We start from the raw sequence: 16,638 nt of genomic DNA on the forward strand, positions 1-16,638 counted from the left end.
TGTACACTGAAGTAAAATCCTAATAATTACAGTTACAATCTCCTGACTTATTATATGTCCCTTTTTGGTTCAGACTGAAGGTGTGGTGACATTAACGTTTTTGAAAGCTATACCAGGAAGGTTGGTTAATGTGAATTGTGTTTGAGTTCTACTTCTTTATGTCTATAAACTGAGGTACTCATTACTCTGTTAACACACACTAAGACACGTATTTCCTAGCAGGAACAAATTCATTGTACAAAATATGAACAGAAAAAGGACCAACTTTGGGATTTAGGTTGGGCTAAACCAAACATCTGCAGAAATACCGGGATATTCTTATTACGCTGAAAAATGAAACTACTAGCAAATACACAGGACTGGCTGGCTGCTCTTAACTTCTTAACCAGAGCACTTCAGTTATTTGTGTTGGACAAAACCCAGACCAGGATATAATCCAGCACCTCAGTGTCTTTCTTGTAGTGAGGGGCCCAAAACCAAACACAGTATCTGAGGTGCGGCCTCACCAGTGCTGAGTACAGGGAGACAATCACTTCCCTGGTCCTCTTCACCTAAACCACTCTGGCCTCTGCTTTTGTGGCACGTATTGAGGGCTTCCTAAATCAAAGAATCAACTCAAATAAAAACTTTGTGGTGCAGTGGTTTCCAGGCAGGGTAGAATTCAAATTGCACCAGTGTTTTGTATATGTATTTAGCATATTTTCTGCACTGCTCGGTTCCAGCTAGGTAAATGTGCTTGGTAAATGTCTGAGTTGTCAAATGGCATTTAAGTTTGTCATGTAGTTCTTACCGCAGCTATTTGCTCAGAAGCACAGCTAATCCTAATATAAAATAGCATGCGTTCATCAACTCTATGATGCTGATGTTGTTGCCCTTTGAGTTCCTTTTCAGTCTACTTTTTAAAAGTAGGTAATGAGAAATGATAAACTATTAATTTCTCACCAGTGTATTGTTTTGATCCTTTGGTTTATGTGCATTTGAGGGGATGGAAGCAAAGAGGAGAGGATATGTCACTTATTTTGCTCATGGGTAAACAGCCTCCCAGTTGTTTTTCCTGTGTTGTCAGAATTTGGTTTCAGTATTACAAGACAAGCACTTACAGTAAACCAAACTGCTTGAAACATCTCAGCTTCACCTATGGAAGACCTGAGTGCTGCTCCTCAGGTCGATTACCCATTTGCACTTTCAAAATCACCCATGCTGGTATCTGAGTGATCTTAATTCTCACAGGAGTCTGTCATGAGGGATAACAAATTTAAAGGAGACTTTTTGTTCAAAGAGCTGCCATTCGCCTGCCCAGCTACCCTTCTGGAAGATGAGTATGTGAGATGTATCTCCATGCACTTAACCAGAATCAGGTCATCACTTTCAAAAGTGAAAAACCTAAAGAGAAGTTCATGATACCATAGAATCACAGAATGGTAGGGGTTGGAAGGGACCTTTAGAGATCATCCAGTCCAACTCCCTGCAGAAGCAGCTCACCTAGATCAGGTCACACAGAAACACATCCAGGCGGGTTTTGAAAGCCTCCGGAGCAGGAGACTCCACACCCTCCCTGGGCAGCCTGTGCCAGGGCTCCCTCACCTGGACATCAAAAGAGTTTTTCCTTATATTTAAATGGAACTTTTTTTGTTCCAGCTTATGTCCATCACCCCTTGTCCTGTCACTAGATACAACAGAAAAAAGTGATGTGCCAACCTCCTGATACCCACCATTTAGATATTTGTAAAAATTAATAAGATCCCCCCTCAGTTATCTCTTACCCAGATTAAACAGCCCCAGGTCCCACAGTCTTTCCTTGTAACAAAGATGCTTCCAGTCCCCTGATCATTTTGGCGGCCCTGCGCTGGGCCCTCTCCAGCAGTTCCCTGTCCCTCTGTGAAATGTGTTCCCTTGATTCGTGTCAATGTGGATCAACGAATATGGATGATAATTTTTGGTAACTTTATTTGTTCTTGTGTAACTTGTTCTTGCTTTTCGTGGCGGCAGCTTGACAGGTGTCCTGGAGGACTAGCTTGAACCAGGTTTTGATAAGGAGGGTGTTTCTGCTTCTTGTTTCGGCAGCTTGGCAGATGTTTTGGGGAGATTGGCTTGAACCGGTTTTGCAGAGATATACACATGGAGGTCGCCTGGGGGACACCGTGAGGAGGACTGCTGATGACCACCTAGGGAGGGTGAAAAAGACCCCCCTCCGAGATGGAACAAAGCTTGCTCGAGAAGCAGAGGACCCTTTCCCAGAAATGATTAACATTTTTCAGCCCCTTCGAGGAAAAGTCATGAATACGTATAAGGCCTACCCTACTTAATGCGAACTCGGGATGTGACGGGTGTGCATTCTGATAGAGCAGAGGCTCTCAGTGCACCCAGCGCTGTTTGCTTGCTCTTATTCATCCAATAAATTTCTAAACTCAACCGGAATCCTGCTCGGGGATACTTCATTTATCATACCTCTTTGAGATGGGCAGCTCAGAACTGGACACGGGACTCCAGATGAGGCCTCAGCAGGGCAGAGTAGGGGGGGAGCAGAACCTCCCTCCAAGTATAAAGATGTGGGCAGATTGCCCCACTTTAATGAGCAGTGAAAGGGCCTCAGGGTCTTTACTGAGATTCAAAGTCTAGGTCAGATTAGGTTGTGTTGAGTGATGAAAAGGGAGAAGAGGAGCAGAAGGAGGTGATGGGAAATACAGCACACTTCTCAGGCCATGGAAGAGTCTGCTTGTCCCCAAGAAGTACAGGGTGGAAGAAGTTGTGGGATAACGTTTCAGCAGTAGCAGTAGCATTTCTTCAAATCTCTTAGTTGCTGTGGTCTGCTGCATCATGAACTGAACTTGTCTCTACGAATGATTCTTGGCCACTACGACACTTAGTGATGGTATAGAAGGAAAGAAGGAAGGGAAGCCAACTCTGGGTTATTTCATCTTGTAAAACACGGAGGAAGGTGGGATGTATATGTGTGACTCAATTTGTTCTTCAGGGACATTCTTGTTCAGAGGCTACAGGTTCTCTCAGGACAAAGCAGCAGCAGCAGCTATAAACATCACCCCTGCCCCCAGTGACCTTTCCATAACAATGGTGTTTTGTTTCTTGCTCCAAAGTGCTTAGACTTAGCGGGACATTTGATACTGAAATCTCACTTTGCTGGTAGGAGTGGTTTAAGGAATGCAACACACACTAAAAGTACCACATGTGTGGCCTAACTTACCAGACCTGTGCACCGGATGACCCTCCCAGGTGAAATCTCACCCTCAAACATCAAAAACTGAGGAAAGAAGTTGTGTTGAATAACAGGCTGGATGTTGTCCTTTGCACCAGCAGATGTGAGGGTCTAGCAGCAAGCAGGGAGATTCCATGCCCAGAGACACTCGGTGGCAATCAGTGGACCTCTGTTGCTAACAGATGGAGTACCTGGTCTGTTGTGAGAGGTTAAAAGTCCTGTAGCTGTGCAGGAAGGAGGCAGCCCACTCACTGTTTTGGGGCTAGGAAGGTGGAAATTGTTGCTCCTTTGAGATCAGCCGAGTGGATGTAACAGGGAAAAGATGTTTCAGCAGTACCTCAGAGCCCAGGTCTGCTGGATTCTGCTAGGTGCTGTACAGACAGAGCAAAGACTCTGCTCCTGCTGTTCAGAGACACTAGGAAGCGTGTGTGAAGCCAGCTAGAAAGGATGCAGCAGTGCTTTCAGCCTTCTGAAGGCTTTTAAATCAGCCTTTGAAGCATAAAGCTTTGTAACTTGAATGTTTTAGCCTAAAGCCAGCAAAAAAAAGATGTTAGGGGAAGAAAAATCAAAGGAACAGACTGTACATGAGAAGCTGCAGAAGCACCGAACTTCAGAGATTCACAGAAAAGGACCAGAACTGACTCATAGAACTGGACCAGACTGACTCAGAGTCACAGGGTCTTAAAAATTAGGCTAACAAAATTTCTAAGCAGGTAACAAATAGAGCATGGCCAGTTGCCATATGTGTGCTACATAATCTATATAATATACACCTATATATCTATACACATATATAATCACATGGCATTTGGCTCAGCGTCATGCTGAAGCTCCTACTTGCTGGTACTGGATAACTTCCCTGTCATTTCCCTTCTAAAGCCTGGACAAGATGAAGTGTGGATGCACTGCTCACCTTAGTCTGCAACACTTTGCAAGGTATTACAAACCAACTATTGTGGTTCTTTTCTTTGTAGGAAATACGTTGCATATGTAGTTTTAATTCACTTGTTCTACTCCATAATAAATATTTCCAGTAAAGCTCTTTTACAATTAGTTTCTCAGAATAATCTGGTTTTCTAAAAGCCAGTTTTCTTGCACATACTTGGGTCCCAGCTCATGTCATCGGTGGCCTGTAACATGCTCAGAGTGGTGGATTCCTGAGAGAAGCAGAGACATTTGCTTGCAGAGAGCTGCACGGAAGTCCCCTTTTCTTTTTGAGGACCCTCAAGAAAGTGCCAGGGAGTTTGTGCAGCCAAGGCAACTGCTGGACTAGGAAGCAGAAGTAGAGGAAAGGAGTCTTTTTTTACTTGGCAAATCTCAAGATTCTCACTATTTGGTCTCATGAGCACAGAAACATGTGTTTGCCTTCACTGCACTCCCTTTACGCTGTGAAATACAACCTTCAGAGCACTTTGATCAAGAGCAGTGTCAGGTAGCTGAAAGGCTATGGACGGGTAAGTTGTACAGATGAGTACTGACAGACAGGTGGCATTTGTGCTGACAGGCAGGTGGCATTTGTGTGGGACAAGTGGCCTTTTGTCATACAAGAGCAGTTCTCTGTCTCTGGGTACCCAAACCTCTGCACAGCTGCCTTGTGAGAGTCCGTCGTAGCCTTTGTGAGCCTCGTCTTTCAGTGTCTTGATGAAAACGCGGCGCAGGCATCTTTACCAGCTGTAATGACTGCTGGAATCACTGCTGGCTTTGTACCTAATGCTGTCAGTCATCAAAGCAGCATTCAGAGGATGAATTTGTACATATAATGTGCTTCACCATGTCTGAAAGCTGAACTGTTTTGAGTCCATCACCTTTGCTTTCATCTCTGTAAAGCAGCACTGAGTGCCAGCATCTCAAGCTAAGCAACTTAGAAACCTGGCTGTGGGGGCTCTAACCTCAGTCTGATCGTACAGGAGGTGTTGGGAAAATGGGAGTTAAAGCTGGCAAGCCCTTTCCAGCCATCCTCTCCAACAGGGAGATTAACCCCCGTTGGCATCATAAATAGGGTGGGTTTCTTTAGATTAAACATGAGTGTTAAGTTTAGAGCTTAAACTTATTTAAGCTCATGAGTTTTCAAGGAGAAAAAAACAGGGGCAGCTTTTCAGTGCCTGTGACTCAGGCAACAATGACCTCTGCAGGCAGCCAAAACGGCTGGAAGGGTGAAAGCCGCAATCTGTTGCTAGAGCTTGCTGACTGCCTTCTGCCTAAAGCACATGGTTTCTCAGAAACTGAAAGGGAACAACCCCCACTTTGCAGAACCGCTACTGTTTCTCCATGTCTCTGGCTGGGGACAGAGCCAGGAAAAGCTTGTCCACCATACAGAGCTCAAAATTCCACTGCTATGCTCCCTGCTTGGGATTTCCCTGTGCCCTCTGCCCCCATGGCCTGACCCTGCCTGCTGAGGAGCAGCCCATCGGTGGCTGAGCCTGTCTCTGCAGGGCTGCCCAGCACCCCTGTTAGAAAATATTTCTCCCCATTCATCAGAAATTACACTTAAGAGAATTCACTTCCTTTGGGATATTAAACAAAACAAACCACGAGAGAGGAAAAAGAAATAAACCAAGCACGCATCCTCTTCCCTTGGGGTTGGGGGGTGAGTGTTGGCAACAACATGATGACTTCATAATTAAATAGCACATTTTTTTCACAGCTACTCCATTTTCAAGGCCCCCAAAAATCAGCTTCTGCAGCACTTTTGTTTCAATCTCTGTTAGAGATGTCAAAACTTTATGAGGTGTTTCTGTGTTCAATGTACAAGAACTCAGCAAATTGTGCAGGGGGAAGATAGAAGACAATTTTCCAAAGCAGTAGAAGTAAGGCTGGAAGGTGAAAGAACAGAAAACCACGTTACAGAGAGCATGGAGACATGCTCAAGGGCATCACTGTTTCTTTTGTCTGTGCAGGAGGAAGTCACGGACTGCCTTGTGCTGCTCTGCACCAGCCAAAACTGATGCATTGCACCCCAAAACTAGACCAACCAAATGTGTATCTGGTTCCTCTGCAGAAACATAGTTAAGACAGTAAATGCTGAAAAAGGAGTGGCAAGATGGGGGCGAGTACAGCACCTAAAGGCACAGTGACTGGTGGAAGACACTGTGCTGGCACAGTTGAGTAGGGCACAAGAAGCAGAGGCTCCCATGTACCATCCCCCAGCTCCTGCACCATGGTCTCACTAAAGGGCCTGGGTGAAACACACAGCACAGGGGTGGGGGACCAGGACACGGTGGGGAAGAGAAGGCTCTAACTGTTGGTTGGTTTGTTACTTGGCAATAAATTAATGTGGTTGAAATTTCCCAACTCAAAACAGGTATTTTTTTGGACCATGATAAAATGTTTGACAATACATCAGGTGAATGAGCACCTTTGTGCTGCAACGTCCCAGACAGAGCTGATGAGAGCAGAGAAGTCCCCTAGGGAAGCTGAGGTTTCCTTGTGAACTGCTTCAAACAAAAACCAAAGGGGAAGGAAACAAAGGGTGAGCAAAGGAGATGAAAAGGCTAAGAAGGCTAAGACTTATCCTGAGCAATGTGCATTGCTACCACAGCTCAGGTCAGAGAGCCGGACTTGCCACTGCACTCTGGCTTTGCTGGAGGTGAAGTGTGCAGAGGTCAGGGTGCCCCAGGATATGCAAGGAGAACACGACACCTAGAGAGAGGAGGAAAAGCTGCAAAGCAAGGAATTGTACACATTCACATGCAAAGAAAAAACAGCATTACTTTTTCCTTTGGCTAAAGTTGGTGCCACTCTTTCTTCAGGAGCTCACCCTTTCCCAGGCCACCCATGACAAGCACCTGATGCACATTCTGCTTTTGGCCAAAAACTTGATTCTTTCCCCACCAATCTCCTTCCTGGCAGTTTTGGTTCCCAAAGCTTGGGAATTGCCAACTCAAAATAAATGGTGCCAGCAGTACAGTGTGGCTCCCCTGAGCTCTCCAGAAATCTGGCACGTTTTTCCAAGGGTTTTGGGAGGAGAGAGCAGAAGGCTGCAGTTTTCTATCAGACCACTTTCCTGTGGTGAAAAGGGAGAGGGAGGAAAGCTGAGGGGAGTTTTGGTGGAGTCATTTGAGGCATCCCTTTGCAGCAGTGGGACACAACCTCACAAAGATTGATTGGTCTCTGTGAGGCTACAACCACCACTTTCCTTTGCCCCAGGCCGTTGGGCTGGCTTTACTGTCAGTCTTTCCACACATTTACCCCTCATGCCCGCTCCTTCCCTCCTCTATGCCATCACAAACAATAGATGGTTTTGTCTGAACTCTGCAGCCAAAGGCAGCAGCAGTTCCTCAAGCCTCTTAGCTCTCATTTCATGTGTGCATGCCCTGGACTCAACCAGAACATTCCTGCCAGAGGTTAAGCCCAGGAGCTGTGTGGATAATCCATGATTTTTTTCACCCCTGGTTCCAAGTGGCCATGGTGATAATGGGCCCATAGACACCACCTGCAGCTCCACACTGGCCCTTCTCCTGCCTCTTACCTCTTCCTCTCTCCCTCCCAGGCAGGCAGGGCTCAGGGACAGGACAGAGATCCCAGCTGCAAGGGAAATGCCCGTGCTCACAGCCTGGCTCTCCTGCACCATTTCTCTCTGCAATAAAATGAAGTGGCTTCCAGGGCCCTGTGGCCACGGATGCCATGCCTGTGCTCTCTGCAACACTGTTGTTTGGGGCTGTCAGTTCCTCCTGCCTGCCCAGTACTGGAACTGGGAGCAGCCATGGAGTGAGCTCCTGCTAAACCAGAAGGCTATGGGAAAGCAGTGGCTGTGGCAAGAAAGCAGGACTGGAGATAGTTTCTGGAGCTGGAAACAGGATCTTTGAACTGGAGAACCAAGAAGTGCCGGGAAGAGGGATCATCACTGTGCCCTCAGCACAGCAGCTCTCTTGGGAGCAGGCTGGGGAAATTAGTGTTCCGGCAAAGATCACCCTCAACAAAGGGAAGCCAAGCACTGGCCTTGGCAGGGTGAGAGGGGAGGAGAGCTGATCTTTTTCTTCCCTGCTGAAAACTCCCTTTCTTCCCTTCTCTTCTCAGATGGTGAGATCTTTGCTCTGGCAGCTGATGCCATGGTGAGAGGGCTAGTCCTCCCTCCTCATGTGGTTGGTTTCCTGATTAAAAGTGATTAGGCAGCCCTAAAGCCTGCAGAAATGTGACCGAGAGGAATGAAGACAAAGAATCCATTCAGGATCTCTTAAATCCCTAGGGCAGTATTTAGAGAGCCCTGAGGAGAGTACTGGAGCAGAACCACCTCACCAGGATCTCCCTGTCCTTCTCTCTCCCGTTGCACCCATCGTTTCCAACATCTCCTCCACCATGTCATTCTCTGAAGCAGAGGTGCAAAGTGCCCGTGGCGCCTGGGAGAAGCTGTTTGTGAATGCTGAGGACAACGGGACAACTGTGCTGGTCAGGTAAGGAAAGAGCCCATCCCGCTGCTGCCCCAGAGGGTTGGAGGAGGAATGGCAAGAAGGACGGAGTTACCACCTAGGAGCATGTCTCGATGTTTTTCACACAGCCCTTGATGGGAACATTTTGATTTGTTGTGGTTTATCCCACCTCAAGGAGGAAATGGGGACAAGGAGGGATCCACACAAAGGTAAGTGAAGGGGGAAGGGAGTGGGAAAGGAAGAAGAGACGAGAACAATTTCTCTACCCATTTAAGGTAGAGAAGCAACTGTGCCATGAAAGAGAAGGGGAACAAAATATGGGCCTCATTTCTTCTCCTTTACCTCTAAACTCTTTTAATGATTCCTTTTTGTAACTTGAACATTCTCAGTATTTCCATCTTCATTCTCCTTCAGCCTTTCCAGTGCAGAGCTCCTCTGTTTCACTGTTTGTACCCTTCCTGCCGGCTTTCCTCTCTTAGTTTCCTCTGTACCCCTCTATTCTTCCATAAGACAGAAGTTTCTTCTACTTGTCTTTCATATACCCCTCTCTCAGCTGGGACTTAAATCACCTCCAGGTGCACTGACCAGTCCAAATACCACTGCTGGTTATCATACCTTCGCCACTACCTCTGGCTTTCTTGTATATCACATCTTGTGCCTAGATCAGCTGCTCTTTCCTTCTGCAGCCCAGTACAAGAAAGACATGATCATACTGGAAAGAGTGCAATTATTGGATTCCTTGGCCCAAACACAGTACAGACTGGCTCCTGCCCCAGTACAAACTGGATCCTCTGGCCTCTTCCTTATATAGGCTGGGACCTGTCCCAGTATAAACTGGATCTCCTTGCCCCCATCCCAGTACAAAGTGGCAGCTGCAGGCCAAAGGCCCTGAGAGAGAGGACAGGAGGGAGTCAGCTGATGTTTGACTTAGTGTTAGGCAGTCCTGCAATGAGCAGGCAGGTGGACTCAATGATACTTATGAATCCCTTCCAGTTTGACATCTTCTGTGATTCTGAAGGCCACAAAAACGATGAAGGGGCTGGAGCATCTCTGCTCTGAGGAGAAGCTGAAAGAGCTGGGACTGTTCAGCTTGGGGAAGAGAAGACTGAGAGGGATCTTATCAGTGTATATAAAAACCTGAAAGGAGGATGCAAATAAGTCAGGTGCTTTTCACAGGTGCCCAGTGACAGCATCAGAGGCCATGGGCACAAACTGAAACACAGGAGGTGTTCTCTGAACATCAGGAGACATTTTTCATTATGAGAGTGACTGAGCACTGGCACAGGTTGCCCAGAGAGTCTCCATCCTTGGGCTTCAAAAGCTGTCTGGCAAGGTCCTGGGCAGCTGGCTTGAGCAAGAAGGTTGGACCAGATGACCTCCAAAGGTCCCTTCAAGCCCAGCTGTTCTGTGACTCTGTGAAATACCATCTGGAATTTGCTGTTTCAGGTGGATACCTGGTTTACCTAATGAAGTAAACTGCTTTTTTAAGAGCTTGACCAAGGTGACTGTAACTGATGTATTATAAAGGCAATTCCTTTATGAGTGACATCGAATTTGTTACTTTTGAGTAAATGAAATGAGTAGTACCCAACAATCCATCACAGGCAGTGAGAAAGCTTTGGGATGGACTTTAGGAAGGGGTTAATTAGCAAAACCAATAGTAGGATTTCTCCATGAAAACACCCACTGGGAGCACAGTGGACATATCTGCTGTCCAGAACGTCTTTGGGAATATTGTGCTGCCACACTCACCCCGTGTGAATGTGCTCCTACTTTTCTCCATCTTTTCTCTCCAGCTAACACTGAGTCAACACTGAGGAAACATTTGCTTTAGAAGCAGTGGAATAAATTCAGGATGGGTAGGGTTTAAGGTGGAGTGAGCAAAGCGATGTGGCCTGAGGAGAGATGACAGAGGAGACAGGCTGCTGTGGGCAGAGGGGCTGTGCATAGATGGGAAGAGCAAAGGACAACCAAGAAGTGTAGGGGAAAGGGGTGTCTGTTCTAACAAAGAGAAAGATAAAGGGAAATAAATGCATAAGACAAGGCCTGGAATGTGAAGCCGAATCTCCATTGATGCCTCTGCCCACGACTTAGGATGTCTCTTATTTCTCAACAGGATGTTTACTGAGCACCCAGACAGCAAGTCCTACTTTGCACATTTCAAAGGAATGGACTCTGCCGACGACATGAAACAGTCGGAGCAGGTCAGGGGCCATGGCAAGAAGGTCTTCACTGCCATCAACGACATGGTGCAACACCTGGACAACTCCGAGGCTTTTCTTGGGATCCTGAACCCACTTGGCAAGAAACATGCCACCCAGCTGAAGATTGACCCCAAAAACTTCAGGGTGAGACAGCAGCCCTTTTTCCAGCGAGTGTAATTGTGATGGGAGGATGACTTCCCCTTTAAGGGTACAACTGAGGAAACAGGCTTTGTATGCATATATATATATGCTTCAGAGAATGGAGATGGTGGTAGGTGAGAGGGTTGATGGTGGAAGATAGCAGGAATTACACTTCTGGCATCTGCTGGGAAGCAGAGGTAATGCAGGCAGGTCTGCTCAGGTGGGAGCTGCTGAGCTGCCCACGAGTTGTAGTGGGTTTTCTCAGTACAACAGGATTCCTACACACATCATTTAATAACAAGACACAAGAAAGTCGCTTAACACTGGTATCTTGTCCTTGGTGTTTGTTTCTCTAGTAACAGAAACGAAGCATTTCTAGGACATCAGTTGTTATTGAGCAACAATAGCAACAGCATTGTCATCACTAAACACACACAGATAATAAAAACGAGATCAAATGACTTGCCCAAGTCCACCTAAGGCCACCAGCAGTGGGCATTTGTAACCATTTTGTCTGCCTTACACAGCACAGAATGCAAAAAGAGGCACCTCCTGGCAAAGGTCATTCAGGCACCAGGAGGGTGGTTTAAAAATTGGGCCCATTGCTTTGGAAACAGTGGGAGAATGAGTGAGGATTTGTCCCTGGAAGAAGTTTTTTCAGGGTGAAGATGCACACAAAATAATCAATGCTGCACAGAAAAGGAGTTGACATTTCAAAGTACACCACCTACCCAGTGACTATAAAGACAAGCAAACACTCATTGCCACAGAGTGCTAGATAACTAACAAGCAGGAAAGATCAGGAAGAACCCCCCCCCGAGCCATATGTTCCATAAGTGTCCAACATGGCCCTCTAAACTTTTGGAACAATCCACTGCCAGGAGAAGGAATTGCAGCAGATGGACCAAGTGAACCACTTCTGTACAGCCATGCTTAAGTGACAGGTACAGTCAACATTAACTAGATACAGAGTAGTTAAAAAACCACAAAACCCAGCAGAGGGGACTGTATTTTTGAGCGAATTCTAGAATGCACCTGATTTTCCACAGCTCATTACAAGCTCTATGTGCCACATGCTGCTGAATTGCTCTCGTGCCCCTCTCCACCCTCCAGGAACCCCAACCAAAACCACGTATTTTGCTCGCACACCTCTAATGCGGAGGGAAGCTCACACTGGTTGTTTCTTCCCTTCTCCTTGTTTAGATTATCTGTGACATTATCTTACAACTGATGGAGGAGAAATTTGGTGGGGACTGCAAAGCTTCCTTTGAGAAGGTGACCAATGAAATCTGCACTCACCTGAACAACATCTACAAAGAGGAGGGTTGGTGAGGACGTGCAACCTCCCGCCTCTTCAAACATCTCGCCAACACTGATTTGCTGCTTTTGGGTCTCCAGCCACAGCTGAAAGAATGGAAAAGTTAAAAAAAGGCAAGAAAAGGCTTCTATAACATAGATTTCAATGTCAGTAATTTCCTTAGCAAACTGAGTTTCTACAGCTAAACAAACCCCTCAGATACATCAAAACCAACCAACAAATCCCGACGTGCTTTGCAGCTTCAGTGCTCCAGGTGGGTTCCTACAGCCACGCTCCTTGAAGACTACATTTTAAGATGATGGCTATAAGCTTGATGTTCCTAAGAGAAAAGGTTGCTCCTTCTAGCAGCACCAGCCCAGAGAGGCACCAGCAGCTCTTTACCTCAGCTGACACCTCTCCGTCCTCATGAAAGCTGAGCAGAAGACCGTTTTGAAGCACCACTAGGGACTTTGTAGAGGTTGTTATTGCGATGCTTGGGTGCTGTTTCGCGACTGAACTGAAACAACGTGGGGAGTGGTGCGTGGGAAAGACTAACACCTGAGAAAGAGCTGCACGAGCCAGTGGAGTTCCCCAAACTTGGGAGAGGTTTCCCAGAGCAGCTTTCAGTGCAAGTCTTGGCAGCATTGGATGGGCTCACCACTGGGCTCCTCTGGGCAGGGATGAACATCTCCAGCGCCTGGATTTCACGGTGCTACTCCCAGCAAATTGCTCTGGCCACGTACTCAGGAGAGGGAAATAGTGCTGAGCTGACTAGTTCCCATGCTACCCAAAATGCATCCAGCTGAGGGAGGAGGGCTCAGCTCAGAGTGGGATTTCTACGGCAGTGCCCTCATCCTGTCCTGCTGCAGCGCCTGAGCCTCTCCCTTCAGTGGTAACCGAGTCCCAAAGTATTTAATTGCTTTTCCCTGTATTCCTTAGAGGCGGTGAAATCATCAGCTAACAACTGCAAATAGCCACATGCCATTTTGCTTCAGTGTAACGCAATAAACAGAGAGAAAGCAGATGCGTCCTCTCCTTTATAGCATGGAAAAGGCATTTGCAATGGGCAGCAAGGGTAACTGGTTACAGTTACTGGTGGTACTGGCAGGTTTACCAAAACTGGATCAAGCTCGCACCCAGGCACCCATCACATTTGCACTAATCAGGGTCCTTGGGTGATGGGAAAGGAAGCTTTTTACTTGAGCCGGAAACAACAACTTTGTAAACAGCTAAAAATGCTGAATTTGCCTTCATTCAACACGTAGTTTTCCTCACCCATCCCATTTGTCTGGTGAAGGATGCTGAAATCCCAAAGTCCAGAAGATGAACTCCTGCTGGAGAGGGAGGATGGAGCAGGCTGCTGTATTTGATTCATCATTTTATCCATCTTGGGGAGAAGGGGAAGCACATTGCACAGCACTGCCAAGTCTCGTAAGGAAAGAACAAGACTTGTAAAAATGTATTTATAGTCTCCAATCCCTTCAAGGGAGTACAAATAGTTAACAGTCTGAAAAGTTTCAAAAGATTTCCCCTTTTTATTTACTTGCTCTAATGCAACAAAAGAGGATGGTCAGCTGTAATGACTGCTCACAGACACCACAAACACCCTGGGCTGACAAGGGCCTGACAACACCAGCGGATGGTTTAAGGCTCTTGTGTTCCCTGCTCCTGTGATGTAGAGGCATAGCAAAATCAAAGCAGGTAAAACAAACCAAACCCAGGCTTAAGTAAAGAGGGAGTTATTTTAAAAATCCATTTACAAAAGGGGGACACATTCACATATAAGAATTTGTGTGATGTCAGTACATGGCCCTTTTTTTTTGGTTTTGTTTATCTGAGATTTCAAAGGAGAGCAGGAAGCTTTCCCAACACAGAGTCACACAGAATCACCAAATGTAAGGGTTGGAAGCGACCTCCAGAGATCACATAGTCCAAGACCATACAAAAGCTGGTTCCCCTTGATCAGGTCACACAGGAATGTGTCCAGGAGGGTTTGGAAACCTCCACAGCCACGAGACTCCACACCCTCCCTGGGCAGCCTGTGCCAGGGCTCCCTCACCTGAACAGGGAAGAAGTTTCTCGTTGTTCAAGTGGAACTCCCTGTGTTTCAACATGTGTCCATTACCCCTTGTCGTATCACTGGGCACTACGGAAAAAAGACTTGCTCCATCCTCACAACACCTACCTTTTTAGTATTTGTGTTGATAAGATCTCTCCTTAGCATTCTCCAGGCTTAACAGCGCCAGGTCTCACAGCCTTTCCTCATAAGACAGATGTTCCAGTTCCCTAATCATCTCTGTGGTCCTTTGCTGGACTCTCCAGAACTTCTCTATCACTCAAACTGAACACAGAGCATAGATTGGATAACATCTTGAGATTGAGGATATCTGAGCTGAGTTCCCAGTTTTCCAGTGGCCTTACAGCGCAATCCTGACTTTCCTTTTATCTTACTGTGCCTCTGCAAAACAGCAACATTCATGTACTTGGGAGGCAAACAAAACACACTATTTACTTAGTGAACCAGTAAATATGTGGTGCTATACATACTGTATTACTGAATGGATAAATACATGGTCACAGACATACTGTATGCATTCATAGGGATAACTTTGATCCTCTGAAGAGAAACCTAAGGGAAACATCATGTTTAAGGGCAACAGGAAGATATTTCCACGGAGCACCACCAGTGAGCAGGACCAATGCCCTCACACTAAGCTTCATGGGTTTTTTACAGTCTGTAGGAGATCGGGAAGATCTGGGTGAGACAACAAATCTCTGACATAGCACAGTGGGTAGCGTGCCAAGTGCCTATGACAGGGTAAATCAGCTAAGTGCCACCAAGTCATCTTTGTGTCTGACCTAAACCAGGACAGTGCAAACATGGAAAATACCGAGAAAGGGGAAGAGGATTGAGAGGGAGCTCACGGAGGAAGCTGACCCCCATAGCTAGTAAAATCAAAGTGCTGGTCATGTTCCTGGAGAAAAAAAAGCATCTGCACAAGCAAAACTTGACCTTGTGGAGACAACCAAATACTTTCCTGTTTCAAAACAATACCTAAATACTACAAGAACACACGTGTACTTAAGAATAGTTCATAAGGTTTGCTGAGTGAACTCCGACCTTCCAATACGGGCAGCTTTGGGAAAGAACAAGGGACAGAAAATAAAGGATCACAGGCAGAGAGATGAAATTGAACTTGCAAAACTCCAGTTGCTGTGGTGACAAAGCAGAAACTTTCCTGGAGGAGAGTACATTTGCAAGGCATCCCTGGGCAAATACAAATCAAGGTTGGGATAAAATCCTAGAGTCCAGTGGTGTGTGACAGTATTACCAAATCGCTCAGACTAAAAACATACCAAGACAATTTGAAATGACAGGGAGTGTTTTACAGAAGCAGTTGCCCTAGCTGTCAAGGCATTTAAGCCTAATAAATTTCTTGCTAGAGTCTGAACCACGTAGCCTTCCTGCTTCTGCCTGGGGCATGGGCAGTAGAAGGGCTCAGTGAGTTGAGCAAGTTGGGGAGGTCATCTCAGATATCCCAGAGCTGCCCAGAGACAGGACTAGAGACTTTGCAAAGGGTTTGGGGAAGCTTCTGGGAAATTCTTCTATCAGGGTTCAGAAGAAAACCCTCCCTTACAGCCATTCCTCCTGTTAAAGGTGAAGTGAAGGGCTGCTTGATCTCGTTTGCTGTAGAGCTATGAGTGTAGGTATAGATAGAACCCTCAGAGGTGTCGCTTTACAACTCTGAATAGGGGCTTCTGTTGTTGAAAACAGCTAGTGGTGGGTAGAAGGTGGTGATGGTACAGCCTAGATGGGAACATGCTGGGAGCAGCAATGTTTCTATCCCATGCTCAATGACAGAACAATTGCTTCTGTTACAGCTGGAGAGCAGCAGAGGAGCCTCATTAGACCTTCAATATGCCTTCCTGGTTAAGCAGAAGGTACCGCAAAGCTGCTTACAGAAGATCATACTGAGATACAAGCCAACAATGACATCTGGATTGGCACTAGGAGCCAGTGGTCCTGGAAGAAGAGAACAGCCACCAATGCCCATCCATCAGGCATGGCACACAGGAGTCTCATAAAAGCACAGGTGTGACTTATGGTGCAAATCAAGCCAAAAACAAAAAGCCCCAGACCAATTCTCACCTCCAACATTGCAAAATCCTTTTGTTTTCTCTAATTACAACCACCTGTTTTAGGGAAAAGAGGTGCTACACATGATATTCCTCTTTTGTTTACTTTTGCTAAAGCTAACACTGAGAAAATTAATATTTGTAATTAGATTATCACTGAGCCTTAGTTAACCTTATGTGCCACAGCTGAGCACTTCTGGCTTATGCAGCGAGGCGGGTTTCAGCCAGTTCAGGGCATGGCTACACTGGTCAGATTGCACATGGTCAGTATTAAACACA

General features: G+C 46.3%; 1 protein-coding gene across 1 annotated transcript; it reads left to right on the top strand.

Moving 5' to 3' along the window:
- The first annotated feature begins 8,239 nt into the window (after positions 1–8,239).
- LOC104564045 (cytoglobin-1) lies at positions 8,240–13,214 on the top strand. Its single transcript, XM_010210707.2, has 3 exons — positions 8,240–8,604; positions 10,697–10,928; positions 12,129–13,214. The coding sequence occupies exons 1-3, from the start codon at positions 8,510–8,512 to the stop codon at positions 12,255–12,257; spliced, it is 456 nt and encodes a 151-aa protein (XP_010209009.2). The 5' UTR covers positions 8,240–8,509; the 3' UTR covers positions 12,258–13,214.
- Positions 13,215–16,638: the final 3,424 nt, after the last annotated feature.

The sequence above is a fragment of the Colius striatus genome, chromosome 1 (genome assembly GCF_028858725.1).
Source record: "Colius striatus isolate bColStr4 chromosome 1, bColStr4.1.hap1, whole genome shotgun sequence".
In the NCBI taxonomy this organism is placed as follows: domain Eukaryota; kingdom Metazoa; phylum Chordata; class Aves; order Coliiformes; family Coliidae; genus Colius; species Colius striatus.